This window comes from Pseudophryne corroboree, chromosome 8, assembly GCF_028390025.1.
Source record: "Pseudophryne corroboree isolate aPseCor3 chromosome 8, aPseCor3.hap2, whole genome shotgun sequence".
Lineage (NCBI taxonomy): Eukaryota > Metazoa > Chordata > Amphibia > Anura > Myobatrachidae > Pseudophryne > Pseudophryne corroboree.
This window is the reverse complement of record NC_086451.1, coordinates 405,101,660-405,118,083: the sequence shown is the minus strand read 5'-3', so window position 1 is coordinate 405,118,083 and position 16,424 is coordinate 405,101,660. Positions and strand designations below refer to the sequence as shown.

The 16,424-nt window shown below is 39.8% G+C and overlaps 1 protein-coding gene across 1 annotated transcript in view; it reads left to right on the top strand.

Annotated features, from left to right (window-relative positions):
- The window catches only part of LOC134949329 (cytochrome P450 2H2-like), a 47,325-nt gene that overhangs the window by 14,737 nt on the left and 16,164 nt on the right, over positions 1-16,424 (top strand). The window contains exon 3 of the mRNA XM_063937825.1: positions 7,263-7,412. Within this exon, the coding sequence (XP_063793895.1) occupies positions 7,263-7,412 (150 nt within the window). The remainder of the gene's footprint in view (positions 1-7,262; positions 7,413-16,424) is intronic.

Sequence of the window (16,424 nt, the reverse complement as noted above, 5' to 3'; positions counted from 1 at the left end):
AGGGTGCATTCCTGGATCAGAGACACATCTTCAAACTCAAATTGCTTGTAGTGTTGGCTCCTCCCTCTACATCCCTACAGCCTGTTCTCTCCCTTCAACTCTCAGTTTAAACTTAATTAAGCCCAGAGAAATAAAGAACCAGCAGTCAACCAAGAATAATCAATCAAACAAACAAAATTAACTCTAAGTTGCTACGATGGCAACTTATGTTTTTAATTTTTTTATTCCTATTTTTATTTTTTGTTCATTCTTATTTTTTGCTACATTTAACATGTCTACATTTTCAGTTCTACTGAAAACTCTGCGTTGGTGGCATCAAGGGGCGCATTGAACGTCCTTTAGCCATGGTTTCCTCTAGGGTCTGCTTGCATAGAGGTCCAGTTTTGACTTTTAAATATACAAGTAACCGGGGCTCATTCCATGTTCCACCAAAGGTCATAACCCACAGCTGGGCCTGCAGGACTACCTGCCTGTGGTTACTGTAATTCATGTCCTCATCTCTCTCACTGAGACTGAGATGGGGTTAGCCCCCAGCTACAGTACCATAAGGGCTTTCAAACTATCTCATTTGACGCCATTGTATAACAAATGCAGCACCATGTTAGGGAAGGGGGGGGGGCGTATCAGTCTTTTCCTAACTTAGTATTTAGTTTAGAATTATATGGCTGGAGCTGAGTGTTTGTAGCGTCCTTTTTTACACCCCAAAAAAAAAAAAAAAAAGCTCAGGGTCATACCATTTATATATCAAGTTATGACCATTCAACCAAAGCAGACTGTGTCCGTGTGGTTATTTCTAGTGATCAGATAGTTAAATTAGTTGTACATATGGGTTGATTGCAAATAAGTTATGGACACCTAAATAAAGTTTACTTTAAAAAAAAAATAGACACTGCTAATATTTTCTTAATACCTGTTTTCTCCAGTTAATGATGACAGAAATGGGGAGTTCTTCCAAAGCTAAAGCTAGTTTAGCTACTTTATACCTGCTCCAATTGTCAATAAAATTAGCTCAGGGGTGTTCAGAGACGGGTGTCAGCTGTGATGCCGGGATCCAGGAGAGGTGATTAATCTGAGATGGCATAACCAGTTTGGTTTGAGGCACTGATGCATTCTCTCACAGAAATAAGTGTAGGGATGACCTGACTGTCAAAGGGAGGTGTGTGAGCCTTTATGTGTTCACACTTGTTCACATACGTCACAGTCAATAATGTGGATGCAGCACAACCCTTATCCTCTGACACCAGTGTTCCACCTATGGTTCAACATTCATCTGATCCTCAGAGGGTTTCTTCTATGCAAAAAATTTTGCTTTAAAGACATCATCTGTTGATTGTTTAGGTCATAGGTTCTCAAACTCGGTCCTCAGGACCCCACACAGTGCATGTTTTGCAGGTAACCCAGCAAGTGCACAGGTGTATTAATTACTCACTGACACAGTTTAAAAGGTCCACAGGTGGAGCTAATTATCTCACTTGTGATTCTGTGAGGAGACCTGCAAAACATGTACCGTGTGGGGTCCTGAGGACTGAGTTTGAGAACCTGTGGTTTAGGTGAAGCTTCCACATTGTCAATATCATGTAAGCATTCAAGTATTTCTAGAGTACACTTTCCAGATAAATCAGATTGGGAATTGTCTCCAGAGGAAGATGAATATACTGTTCTCAGAATGATACTGAGGCTGAGGATATTTCAGCCTGGGGGAATGTATGCTCTTCTAGACAGAGCATTGAGGAATTAGTAATGACTATTCCCCCAGTACATTATTTTGAAGACTTATTTAAACCAGAAGTTCAGATGAAGTTTGTTCTTGAGGAGAAAAAAACCCAGATTGCTCAATTTCTTTCAATTTCACATGTAACTGAATTTTTGAAGGAAGCTTTGCAAAATCCGGATAGGCGTTTCTGATTCCTTGATGTTTTCTTTTTCTTTATCCATTTTCTATGGAAGTGTTACAAAAACTGGAGATATCACCTCATGTTTATGCTTTCATTGCATTATTATTTAATTCTATTATAATAATTTTACCTAATGCTCCTGATAGGAGATGGACAGCTTTTCTAAAGTAAATGTCTTTGCTGGCACTGTATTACATCCAATTTTGGGATATCTGCCCAAATGTTTCTTTACCATACCAATTCTTGAAGATCATTTGAAACACATAGGTATCTTTGTTACATTCAGGCTTTTTGGACAGGTGACCAAGCCAAATCTAAATAAAATGTGTGACCTTTAAGGGCCCGGATCTGTGCCCCTCTCATCACTCTTGGTATTTATATTTTATGTATTACCTAGGTTTTTTTACTCCACCGATGCATATTTTAATATTTCTTCATATATACTTTTGATGGTGGATAACTAATGTTTATCTTCTATATCTATGATCAAGCCTCATAATTTAAGACAATGTATGGGTTATTAGACTCTAAAATATTACACCACAATATGATTAAAAAAATGTTTTTACTGTAACAAAATGGTTTTCCTTAAACCATTTGTTACAGTTCCTTAGACTAATCCATGACAAATAGTAATTTTGTAGTGTTTTTTCTAAATGTGACTTACAGTACCATTTCGGTACTTACTGTGATTCACACCATGTGGCCTATGAGTGACCAAATCCTCAAACTTTATACGACTTCATCTCTGACTTGACCAGCAGTACATTATATGTCAAAAAGGTCCTTTCTGGAATATGACAGCACAGGTTGCTGAGTTATGACTCATACAGTATAAATGTATTTTGTTCATTTCTGAATTCATTGGTGGAACACTATCTGTTTTGTTTAACAATTCTGTAACATGTTTGATTATAGAATATTATATGAACAGTCTGATTATAAGAAAACTGTGCTGCTGACTCATTCTACTGATATCTAATATTGGTCTCATGTTATGGAGCAGGTCTGACTATACCCTTGCGTTGGTAACTGCTATCAAGGAGATCACAGACACAGTTTCATAATAGCAGACTGAAACTCTTTTCTGACTTAATCAGAAGGGACCATTATCTGGCACACTCTCACCTGACTATCTACTGCTTAACACAGCTAACCGAAAGGATGCTGAAGCGTGGGCATGTATCTGATTTTATACTTCTGTCTGTGGACCTCCACACAAAATATAATTGGATTCTCATTGTGAGACCACTCCTTTGCTCATCTGCTTTGGTCATTACTATCAGGGGAGGCATTAGTGACTGATAACAAAAGCAGATCCAATCTGTATCCTTCATCAGAGTTTTGGGGATATGCTCCCTCACCCATCTGTTCACTGCTTAATTAGCACACTGGTGGGAAGCAGAAGCATGAGACCTCACAAACTTTGATCTTTTATTCTCCACTTCTTATCTGATACAGATGTGTACAGTTCTGTACCAAAACCTACTATATACTGTGGACTACTAATTAGATATTCATCCGCTTTGACCAATAGACACCTTCATTCTGATATTCCAAGGGTGTCAAAGGGAGGAAATGAGGGATGAACTCAATAAGGAGGTGCTTATTTATATACAATAGGTCCTTGAGTTCCCTCTAAGATTCCTACCATATTATTTGCCGATTCATTGAATCTCCAATAACAGGTATATACCTAAAAGGAGACCACTTTGTGAATTTTATATTTTATGTTTATGTTTGTATAGATTTACGAGGTTGTTGTATATATATTTAATAAAAGTTACATTTTAATAAGACACATACAGTTAGTAAGAGTGCCCAAACAAAAAGATTCTTCCTTTTTTCTCTTGTTGCATTCAGTTGACCTGTTGATTCAGTTGATTCAGGGAGCACCACCAACCAAGTAACACCACCCTTATACCAGGACCTAATTAAGCTACAGTATGTTGGATATACCTATCATATTCTTCTTTTTGTTTCAGTTTCTGTGTGGAATGTACCCTATAATTTCTGGATTCAGACTTTGCAAGACTCAGGAGCAGTAGTTGCTATTTCAAGAGTATAGGAAGGCTTAGACTTCTATTACAATCTCTTTTTAGTTCTGAAACTGGATCTTTCAGTCTGTCCCATCTTCAACTTGAAAGCTCTAAATCTTAACTTAAATATAAAAAGATTCAAAATTGAGTCTCTTCATTCTGTAATAAATGGAATGGGAAAAAGAGGATTTATTGCATTTCTGGACATAAAAGATGCATCCCCATGTGGAAGGGGTGTCAGTGCCTTCTTAGATTTGCTGTCTAAAATGCTCATTTCCAGTTACAAACTCTTCCTTTTGGACTGGCTACTGCTCCCAGCATTTTTACAAAAATAATGATAGCAATGACAAAGATTCTGAGGCAAAGAGCAATTAAAATCTTTCCTTACCTTCTTATAAAAGCCAAAACAGAAATCTTCTAAAGTGTCAATTACAAGAGGTAATAGAGAGTCTTTAATATCATGGTTGGTTAATAGACTTTCATATCCAAGATGGTTCCATCACAAAGACTCATACTTTTCGGTCTGTTGTTTTTATATAGTCTTTTACGGAATTTTTCTTATGAAAGGGAAGACAAAGGCTACAAGAAAGCAAATGACAGTTGGAGAGACATTCCAGGTTGTATGGCTGTAAAGGGGAGGAACCAACACCTCTAACGCTCTGAGCTTGAAGATGTGTGTCTGCTCTAGAAATCCAACCTCTACACCCTAAGGTATCAGTGTCCCCAAGGTGGATTCAGAGAAGGAGATTTAATGGTAATTAACAAAAACACCTATTTTTCCATTGTCTAGTGGAAGTTTAATGAGATGCATTTGCAAAGGATACTAGGCAGTTCATTCATACCCACCTGCCCTCTTGTATTCATTATTGTAGACCTTGGCTGTTACTACAGCCTCAGAATTTTTGATCATTGAAGCAGTTTAATAACTTCCAGTCTATTTCTATTTAATTATTTTATGTCAGGCGAGACTTATGTCTAACCTAAGCAAAACAGGGAAATATAATTTAAGGTTTAATCCTTCAAATTATAGGTAAGAATTCTATTGTGGTACAATATTATTTAATTTTCATTGTGAAATAGAATAGCAATCTGCATTTCTGTAATTTCCAGAATCTAATGGAGAATGGAAAATGACAGTGTAATATGATTTTTAGTATGTATTAATATAATTCCATTGGCAGACCCCCACCAACATACAGCACTTGAAAATTGTAAAATATATTTTGTTGATTGTCAAGACTGGCCAGCCGATTCTCCAGCTATATCAACCTGAAAGTCACCACCAGTGACTTATGGTTACTTCTGCACGTGTGGTTAATCAGACATGGTAACTGCCACCAGCAAGGGGAAAGATTTAAGTGATATGGTACTAGGTAATAGGTAGCCTTTCATTTCTACCTACATACACAATTATTAATTTCAACAAAACAAGTAGCATGAGTCACATAGGCACATGAGTTCAATAAGAATCACAGAGAATATGCTAGAGTAAGGTGTATTTAATCCAGAAAATGATTCTGAAGTTTATAGTTATTGAAACACTTAATAAGAATGACATACAGGTTATGGATTGCAGTAGTTTCAGAAACAAGAATAGGAATAAGTTTAGAAATCAAGGTTGCTTACGTATGAGGCCCAGTCTTCTGTCATCTGCCCTCATTCCGAGTTGTTCGCTCGCTAGCTGCTTTTAGCAGCATTGCACACGCTAAGCCGCTGCCCTCTGAGAGTGTATCTTAGCATAGCTGAATTGCGAACGAAAAATTAGCAGAATTGCGAATAGACATTTCTTAGCAGTTTCTGAGTAGCTCGAGACTTACTCCTACACTGCAATTAGTTCAGTCAGTTTCGTTCCTGGTTTGACGTCACAAACACACCCAGCGTTCGCCCAGATACTCCCCCGTTTCATCAGACACTCCCGCGTTTTTCCCAGAAACGCCAGTGTTTTTTCGCATACACCCATAAACGGCCAGTTTCCGCCCAGAAACACCCACTTCCTGTCAATCACACTCCGATCACCAGAACGATGAAAAATCTTCGTTATGCCGTGAGTAAAATACCAAACTTTTGTGCTAATTTACTTGGCGCAGGCGCACTGCGAACATTGCGCATGCGCAGTTTGCGACTAATCGCTCCGTAGCTAAAAAAACTAACGAGCGAACAACTCGGAATCACCCCCATAGTGGAGATCACAGAAAATAGACTGGTGCATCATACTGTAGCTGACTTCTCCTCAGGTAATCAATACATTGTCCTGTTTGCATCCCGTTCTTATCACCCCCGGAAACTACTTAAAAAGTCCCCCACACTTGTGGATTGTAACTTTTTCAATACCAAAATTGATTGATTGTAGCCTGTGTGTGTAAAGGGGTCCTTTGTTCCTATAACACAGGGTTTCTCTGCCAAACTAACAGGGTCCCTTATTTATGTATTATTACCAGTTATTTATATAGAACACACATATTACACAGCGCTTTACAGAAAATATTTGCCCATTCACATCAGTCTTGTTTCATTCTGTTTGAAGGATAAGGTCTGTGACTTGTCCATATTACTTGCAGTTTTATAGACTTTGTCCGGAAAGAGTTTCACCTGATCAAGTGCCCTTACACAGAAAATTCTGTAACCTTCCTTCAAAATAATTTGACACCTCTGTGGAAGTCATGTCTCCTGAATGGGGAGGATCAGCAAGACAGGGGCAGCCACACGTGACCTCCTGCTGTGTATAGTAAACATACACTTTTTACAACCAAATCACTTGGCCTGTTAGTTACATAATGGCAATTTGACATACATGCCCTTATTTATCAATGAGTGATAAATTTCACTGTGAGTGATAAATTGCACCAGCCAACCAGCTCCTAACTGTCATTTTTCAAACACAGCCTATGACATGGAAGTTAGGAGCTGATTGGCTGGTGCAATGTATCACTTACAGTGAATTTTTTCACTCATTGATAAATAAGGGCATATGTCTGAAAGTAACATTTTCCATACAGAATGTACATTGATACAATTTGAACAATGCCATATTTTGGGATCAGATAACATGATGGATCACAAAAATGTAAAATATATTTGTTGGTACAGAAAACAGAGTATACAGTATATGGCTGTTTATTGGATATATTAAAATGGAACCCTGCCATGAGATTCCCTCACATATTTCTCTATGTTAACAAAATCAATTTGATTTGTAAAAAAAAAAGTAATTGAACAACATATGGGAAAAAACACGAATTATTTGGCATGCACGTAACAAAGATGTCTGGTTTTCTCGCTCTGTGGCATGAAATGAGATGGACATAACTACTCCTCTGCAATGTTACAGGGGTTATTATGACCAATGGAGAGAGGTGGAAAACATTACGTCGATTCTCTCTCATGACCTTGAGAAATTTTGGAATGGGGAAAAGGAGTATTGAGGAAAGAATCCAAGAAGAGGCCAGGTGTCTTGGTGAAAAAATAATGCAAATCCAAGGTAAGTGGAAAGTTACCTCTTGTTAGTTGTAATATACTGTAAGTTTTTCTGAAGCTGTATGACTAGATTGGAATAGGTTATAAAATCAATAAGACTATTTGATTTCTTCATAACATTTATGAGTCACAGTGAAGCAAATACATTTTATATGTTTAAATGGCAAACAGTTTGTCTGGCAGCAGGGAGGAGAGTGTGGCAGATGTTATGAGAGGCAGCAGGGAAAAGAAATATATGAGATGTATCTGGCAAAAGGTATGGTGAGTGTGGCAGATGTGGTATCTGGCAAAAGGTTAGATGATTGTGGCAGATGTGGTATCTGGCAGAATGTAAGGTGAGTGTGGCCATGGCTGGTGCTAGGGTGTTCAGTGCCCCCCTGCAAACGATAAATCTGTGTCCTTCCACTCATATGTAATAAAGGGACAGTGGCACTGTAAAAAAGGTCTGTGGTCTCACAAGGAAGGGGCCTGGCCACAAAAATAGTACCCCCAATTCAAATTATGCCACAGAGTAATGCAATCTTATTCACATTACACCATTGCCCCTGATTCATATTACACCACACAGTAGTGCCCCTTAGTCATATCACACTACACAGTAGTATCCATTATACACATTATACCACACAGTAGTAGTTCCCCTTATACACAATGCTCACAGTAGTGACCCTTACACTATATAGTCCACAGTAGTAGTCCCCCTTCAACATAACACCCACAGTAGTAGTACCCCCTACACTATGCCCACAGTAGAAGTGCCCCTTTCACATACAGTAGCCCACAGTAGTAGTGCCACACGTAATGCCCACAGTAGTAGTGCCCTTTACACTTAATGCCCACAGTAATATTGCACACATAATGTCCACAGTAGTAGTGTCATACATAACACCCACAGTAGTAGTGGCCCTTACATATAATACCACATAGTCACTGTACTGCATTTACCTGAAACCCTGCTCTTGCTCCAACAGCGGTCAGACAGCTCCTCTCACTCAGCATCACACACAGCAGCAGCAGCCCAGCACATAGAAGACTTTCCCCACAGTAGCCTCTCTCTCCACTGCCCCCCATCATAGCTGTGGTCATCTCTCCCCAATCACAGCCGCAGCTATTTCTCTCCATCCCTCCTAGGCTTCACGTAAGTCATTCCTTCTGCCACACATAAAAGTGGTCATACTCATGATCTTGTCTCTCAGATTGGATTATTAGACTCTGTCCTCAAAAAAAAAACAGTTATGTGGTCAGACCACTACTCACTTTGGTTCTCAGTTGCAACCCCTCAGATTAGGTCTTTGCCCATAAAGTTGACCAGGAATCATCCAAGAAGGGTTATGACTCCCCAGGCTCTTGCAGAAAATCTTGGTGCCTGTGAAGATCCCTGTTCCCTAGTCCATTACTATAGTAGGGATGTGATGGCTGCAATTGATATTATCACCCCTGTGCATATACAACCTTCGTAAACCACACTGTCAAGCTCCCTGGTTTGACAACAGTGTTAATGAGCTCAATAAATAGACTGGAAAGATGAGCGAGGCAGACTAACCTGGTAAAGGATAAGATAAACTAATAAAGCATATTGAAAAATTGTAATCCACAATAACCAATAAGAAATCAAAGTTCCTCTCAAACGACAGCACTCTGATGAAACCTTCTCCCAAGCATGATGCAATGAGTTCACAAACTTCATTGCAGATAAAGTAGCCACCATTTGGACTGGAATTTCCACAGTACCATCCATGGAGTTCCAAACTGCCAAGCCTGCCAATTTAAGACACCTGTCTTCATGGACCAGCTTTGACCCAACAGATACAAAAGCCATTGCTGAAATTGCCCGAATATTGTATCCCACTTTCTGTGATCTTGACCTTGCTTTAACCAAGCTTCTAATAGGGTGTATGGACATAACTGGCCCTGTATTTGCAAAAATAGTTCAATGCTCTTTGCAGATGGGCATTTTTCCTGGACCAGTAAAGGAATCTCTCTTCTTAAAATAAACTAATTTAGATCCTGACTGCATGACCAACTATAGACCGGTAACAAACCCACCTTTTCGAGGAAAAAGGTTATTGAGAAAGTGGTTGCAACTCAACTGGAAACCTGCCTGACAACCCATGATGTTTATCATCCTTTCCAGTCAGGATTCAAGAGAAGACAAAGCAGTAAAACAGCCCTTGTGTGTGTATTAAATGATCTTCTGATGGCAAGAGACAGAGGTGACTGTTCAATCTTAATCCTTCTGGATCTCTCTGCAGCATTTGATACTGTGGACCATGGGATTCTGTTAGAGCACTTGAAAAATTTCTGTGGACTGGATGGCACAGTCCTTTGCTGGTTCAAATTATTTCTCACCGACAGGTCACAGAGAGTTTTATCTGGAGTATACTCATCATCAGCAGAGCCAGTGATTTGGTTTTTCATAGGGTTCACCGCACATCATTTTTTTTTTTACATTTCAAACTATCTGTTAACTTTTCTCATTGGTCTGAGCATGGTTCTGTCAAAACTCGCACCTTGTAATGAAAGTCGCATTACAAGGTGCACTAAAAATCACCCTACATCGTACATTGTAATAACCTCAAGTTTACAGGCTCACAGGCTATTACATCATGCGAGTTGTGGGACAATCATAAAAAGGTGATCATTCCGCACATGGTGTCTGGTAGCAGTGAGGTTGAGTGCCTAGAGAGGGGATGTCTGACAGCAGGGAAGGGGAATGTGTCAAACTGGATGTCCGGCAGTACGGAATGTTGCAGATACATTGCCTGGCAGCAGGGAGGGAGCGTGTTTATAGTTGGGATGTCTGGCAGCAGTCAAGGAGAAAGGGGCAGATGGGATGCATGTTAACAGAACTTGTGGTTCGGGCAGATAAATTGTCTAGAAGCATGGTGTTAGAGCGTGGCAGATGAGGGGTCTAGTAACATGAAACGTGAAAGGTGCAGATGGAATGCCTGTCAGCAGGAATGTTGCGTGTGGCAGATGGGTGTCTTGCAGCAGGAAATGGGTGTCTGGAGATGAGGTATCTGGGACAAGGGAGTGTGAGTGTAGCAGACAGTGTATCTGGCAAAAGGGAGTGCGACAGATGGTATGTCTGGAAGCAGGGAAAGCAAATGTGTTAAACTGTGTGTCTGACACTAAGGAGTGTTGCAGGTTTGCATACCCTTCAACATTTTACACAGAAAAATCGGTACAAATTAGGAAAGTGGGAGTGGCCACAGGTAAAGGGGGCATGGTCATGCCTCTTTTCCTATACTTTCAATGGAAGTTTGGAGAGTTAAAAATTAGTACAGACCATAAAAAAAGATACTGTACCTGGCAAAAAGGTACTGTTGGAGGGTATGGGTTTGGTGCCTGGCAGCAGGGAGGTTTAGTATCTGGCGGTTGGCAGTGAGAGATAGGCACAGGGGTATCTAGCAGCAGGGGGGGTGGATTTTGGCAGATCGGGTGTCTCGCAGCAGTGAAAGGGATTGTAGCAGATGTAGTGAGTGGTAATGTGGTAGAAGGGGTAACTGGCTGTATGGAATGTAGTGTCGAAAATGGAAAAGCTGATTGCTGCATGTGGCGGCAGGCAGTGAGAGTGTGACACTGGCATATCTATAATGAGTGCAGTGTGCGCGGTGCACATGGGCCCCTTGGTCCAGGGGGGCCCACACCCCACCCATTTAATATACTTACCATTCCAGAGTCCGCGGCGACGGCCCTCTAGTGCGGTCATAAATCACTCGGAAAATGGCCGCCGTGGCCATTTCCGAGTGATTTGCGCATGCGCACTGGAGATGTCCCCGGGAACAAAGCGCGGAGCACCATGTTCCTGGAGATCTGCACATTTGCAGTAGACTCTGGCAGTATGTGTTTTGTTCATACGTTTGTAAATCCAGTCATCAGGACACAGAGACATGTGAGTTCACTGCTGTGCTGTTTATTCCATCACCAACTCCAGGCACACTGCACACTGGACCACCCACTTCCCAGCATCCCCCTGGTCCTAGGGACCATCACTGAAGATTCAGGCTGACACATATTTGCAAGGGAGTTTCTACAAATATTAAGCATTCTAATACACTAACATCACATCCTCTTTTCTTTAAAGATAAGCCCTGTACGCTTCAATGCAACAATTAACAACGTCATATTAAGAACATCATCTAACACGTTTCAATGAGTCTCTCAGGTCTGCGTATTTCCCTTTTGGGTCTTTCATACACAGTCTTTGTTTCATCGACCATGTTGGACCTTTCTAGAATCGTGGTTTGTTCACCATTATTAGGATCATCATAAATGTCAGATGAAGGGTATTCTTCAGTCATGTTGTCTTCATTATGGTTAGGTTGAGATCTTAAATCCACCCAATTTCTTCTTACCTCCGTTCCACGCTCTGTACGTATAGTATAAGATCTTGGTGCTACTTGTGCTTGCACAATACCTTTCTGCACCCAAATACCTTTCTCATGATCTCTGAGATGGACTTGGTCACCCGATTTTAGATCAGATAAGTTTTGTGCTCGCCTGTCATGGAATAGTTTCTGTTTCGCCTGTTGACGTTCCTTATTCAGTCTGACCAATGCTGAGTTATGTGTATTAAGCAGTTCATCGTGTATCGGGATATTTGCTCTAATCCTCCTTCCCATCAGCATTTGTGCAGGAGAAAGTCCATTCTGTAAAGGTGTACTGCGGTAGATTAAAAGACTTTTGTAGAAATCTTCTTTACCTTCTTGAGCTTTTTTCATGAGACTCTACAGTTTTTACTGAACTTTCTACCAACCCATTTGAGCGTGGATAGTGGGGACTTGACGTAGCATGGACAAATTCCCACTCATCAGCAAATTGTCTAAATTCAGCACTGGAAAACTGAGGACCACTGTCAGTGAACACTTCCATAGGAACACCATGCCTTGCAAAGATTGACTTCATGCAATTGATTACGGCTTTACTAGTAGTTGTATGTAGTGTCTTCACCTCAGGGTAGTTAGAGTAATAATCAGTCACGACAATGTACGTTTTCCCATTACAATCAAACAAATCTGCGCCAACTTTCTGGTACGGTCTCTCTAGCACTGCGTGAGGACTCAGTGGCTCGACTTGTTGTTTCGGTCTATAATTAAGACATAATTCACATGTAGCTGTAGTCAGTGCTATGTCTTGGTTCATTCTTGGCCAATACATAACTTCACGTGCTCTCCGCTTACATTTTTCTTCTCCTAAGTGGCCTTCATGTATCTTGCACAGCATAGTTTTTCTTAGTCGTGCAGGTATCACAAACCTATTGCCTTTGTAAATAATACCATCAACTACTGTAAGGTCACTGCGGTACATTCAATAATCATGGATAGACAGCGGGCACGCATGTTTTTCTGCTGGGCAACCTTTCAGAATGATATCTTTCAACACTTTCATTGTGTCATCTGTCTCAGTTTCTTTCCTAATCTGTTCTTGTCTTGCAAGAGACACTGGTAGAGAAGCTATGATCAAATTAACATAGGCTTCTATCTCTTCATCCATCAGACTTTTGGAACCTTCACTTTTGTCCACAGCACGAGAAAGTGTATCAGCAATGTACATGTATTTGCCGGGACAGTACAGCAAGTGTACATCATATTTCTGTAGTCTGATAAGCAGTCGTTGAATTCTCATGGGACAGTCATGTAATGATTTAGTCATGATAGCTACCAATAGCTTGTGGTCAGTTTCCACTGTAAATGTTTGACCATACACAAACTGATGAAATCGCTCACATGCATATGTGATCGCTAGAAGTTCTTTTTCTATCTGAGCATACCTTGTTTCAGCACTTGTCAGTGCTCTTGATGCATAGATTACTGGTTGCCATGTATCCTCATGTTCTTGTAACAGCACTGAGCCTAGGTCAAATTGCGAAGCATCTGCAGAAATTCTTATTCTTTTCGCAGGATCAAAAATTTTTAGCACTGGTTGCTCTGTAATGATCTGTTTCAAGTTTTGCCAACTTTCTTCTTGTTCATGTGACCACATCCACTCGTTATCTTTGTCCAACAACCATCTAAGAGAGGCTGTTCGTTCAGAGAGTTGAGAAATAAACTTTCCTAAGTAAGTAATCATTCCTAGGAATCTTCTGACGTCGTCTTTGTTGTTAGGACGTTCCATGTTCACTATGGCTGATATTTTCCTTGGGTCTGGTTTACACATTGATCCGAGATCACGTCGCCCATAAAGGTTAGTGTATTCACGCCAAATTCACATTTGTCCTTGTTTAGCTTTAGATTCACTTTCTTGACAAGTTCCATTACTTGTCTCAATCTAGAATCATGTTCTTCCTTTGTAGATCCCCAGACAATAATGTCATCCATCATTGTTTTAACACCTGGAATATGTTCAAAAATCATGTGTATCTTTTTGTGATATACTTCTGGAGCAGACAATGGGGCAGATGTATTAACCTGGAGAAGGCATAAGGAAGTGAGAAACCAGAGATATGTGCAAGGTGATAAAGGCACCAGCCAATCAGATCCAATATGTAAATTAACAGTTAGGATCTGATTGGCTGGTGCCTTTATCACCTTGCACATATCACTGGTTTCTCACTTCCTTATGCCTTCTACAGGTTAATACATCTGCCCCAATATTCCATATGGTAGTCGAAAAAATCTGTATCTACTTTCTGGTGTATTAAATGTACAAAGCTTTGAGCTGGCCTCATCTAGCTTCATTTGCCAGAATCCTGAAGATGCGTCCAATTTACTGAGCCATTTTGCTACCGCAAATTGCGACATGATTTCATTTCTGGTTGGTAGTTTGAAATGTTCTCGTTTAATAGCTTTGTTTAAATCTCTGGGGTCTAGACATATTCTAAGTCAGGCATTCCCAACCACGGTCCTCAAGGCACACCAACAGTGCAGGTTTTAGTGATATCCAGGCTGCAGCACAGATGGTTAAATCAAAATAACTGAGCTACTAATTAAGTCACCTGTGCTGCAGCCTGGATATCACTAAAACCTGCACTGTTGGTGTGCCTTGAGGACCGTGGTTGGGAATGCCTGTTCTAAGTTGTCCATTTTTCTTTTCAACAATTACTAAGGAGCTCACCCATTCAGTAGGCTCATCAACTTTCTGTATCACACCAAGGCTTCCATGCGATTTAACTATTGTTTCAGTTTTTCTCTCAGCGCAAACGGCACTTTTCTACAGGGGTGTATCACTGAAGAAACTTGCGTGTCTATATTTAATTTATGCTCTCCAGGCAAACAACCTAGACCTTCAAACAAGTCTCTGTATTCTGTAAACATCGATTTGCAGTCATCTTGGGATGTCACCATAAAAACTTTCTTTAGCAAGCTTAGTTTCTCACAGGAACTTAATCCTAGAATCGGTTGCACATTTTTATCCACAATCAGTAGAGATGTTTTAAACTGTTGTCCCTTATATTTCAGTGTCACTAAGCATGTACCTTTCACAGGAATTTCCTCCCCATTGTACCCTGTAACTTTCACTTTGGCTGGATGAATTTTAGGTTTTACTCTAAAAGTCTTATAGTCTTGAAATGATATTAAATTCACCTGCGTGCCAGTATCAATCTTAAAGGGAATGTCAATCTCGTTCACAGTTAAAGGGACAATCCATTCTTTCTTATCTGCACTGCAAAGTTCAATGCAATCCACAAAGAATTCATCTGTTTGTTTAACAGCATGCACTTTGGTTGTTTTACTTTTACAAGAAAAAAAGGAGAGAAAGGCTCGAAATGCCCGAAGGTGGTGCACACAAATATATATTAAAATATAACTTTTATTGTAATGTACTAAAACCAGCGAATATTAAAAGAAAATAGAATAGTGTATATAAGAAAGAAATAGTGATTAAAATAAGAATGCTGCGCACTAGATGTCACTGGATTGACTCGTATAATATTAGTTATCTGTGGTCAAGAGTGTGCTAGAGGTGTGTGTTTCATTAAGTACATCCAAAATTTTGTACTCTCATTCCCACTTTTTTATTATTTTTTTCTATGTTTGGATGGAATTCCTAAGTTATTATTTTTGATCCCTCTCAGGATTCAAAGTATGACACCACTATAAGAAGCAGGATTCCAGACACCGTTCCATACAATATGTCGTTACCCCAAAGATATCACTTAATGTGTGTAATACTCACAGCAATAAATGGATCAAATAAATGATGTGTGTATTATTGTTCTATTCCACTAAGGCTCACAATTTGTTTCCAGATTATATTATAAGGTCTTATTATTACATGTATTCACTCATAAGCTTCATGAGTAGTGTTGTAACCACTGAGAAAGAGACATTAGAACACTTAAATGTAACTGTATCTTTTGCAAGAGAGACAGCACCTGTCAGTTCAAGGATCAAATTCCTAACAGTATCAATTCTGTCCAATGTAGCAAGTGGTAGAGACACTTATTCCCAGTCTCACTATCACATTAAATAAGCTCTTCCAGAGCTGCAATGGTTACTGACGGTGAGTAATCTCTTATCAAGATAGTATTATGTGTCACATATGTAAACTTATCTATGGATCACACACTATTCCTTTCTGTCTTCTGATATGCCCTGAGAGTATGTATAGAGCAAAGGTAACACCTTCCACCACTATTATTATGATTCCTTAGTATATTAGGCACTTAATGACTTTTTATTTTTTCACAATCTCTGTGGCCATATATCATGTGCTATAAGTAGGTCCGTGATTGCTATGAGATCATTATATTGGTGGATCGCATCATTCATATCCTGACACACACTTAATTCAATAATGTCTGATATCCTATAGATTGTAAGCTTGCGAGCAGGGCCTTCCTACCTCTATGTCTGTCTGTTTTTACCCAGTTTTGTTCTATTACTGTTGTTCTAATTGTAAAGCGCAACGGAATATGCTGCGCTATATAAGAAACTGTTAATAAATAAATAAAATAAATAAATATATGCACGTGCATACATTAAACAACTGGTGATATTTGTAATGATACTTTATTGAGGGAGCCAGGGCCGGCGCTATCACTTGGCAGCTTTAGGCAGCTGCCTATGAGCGC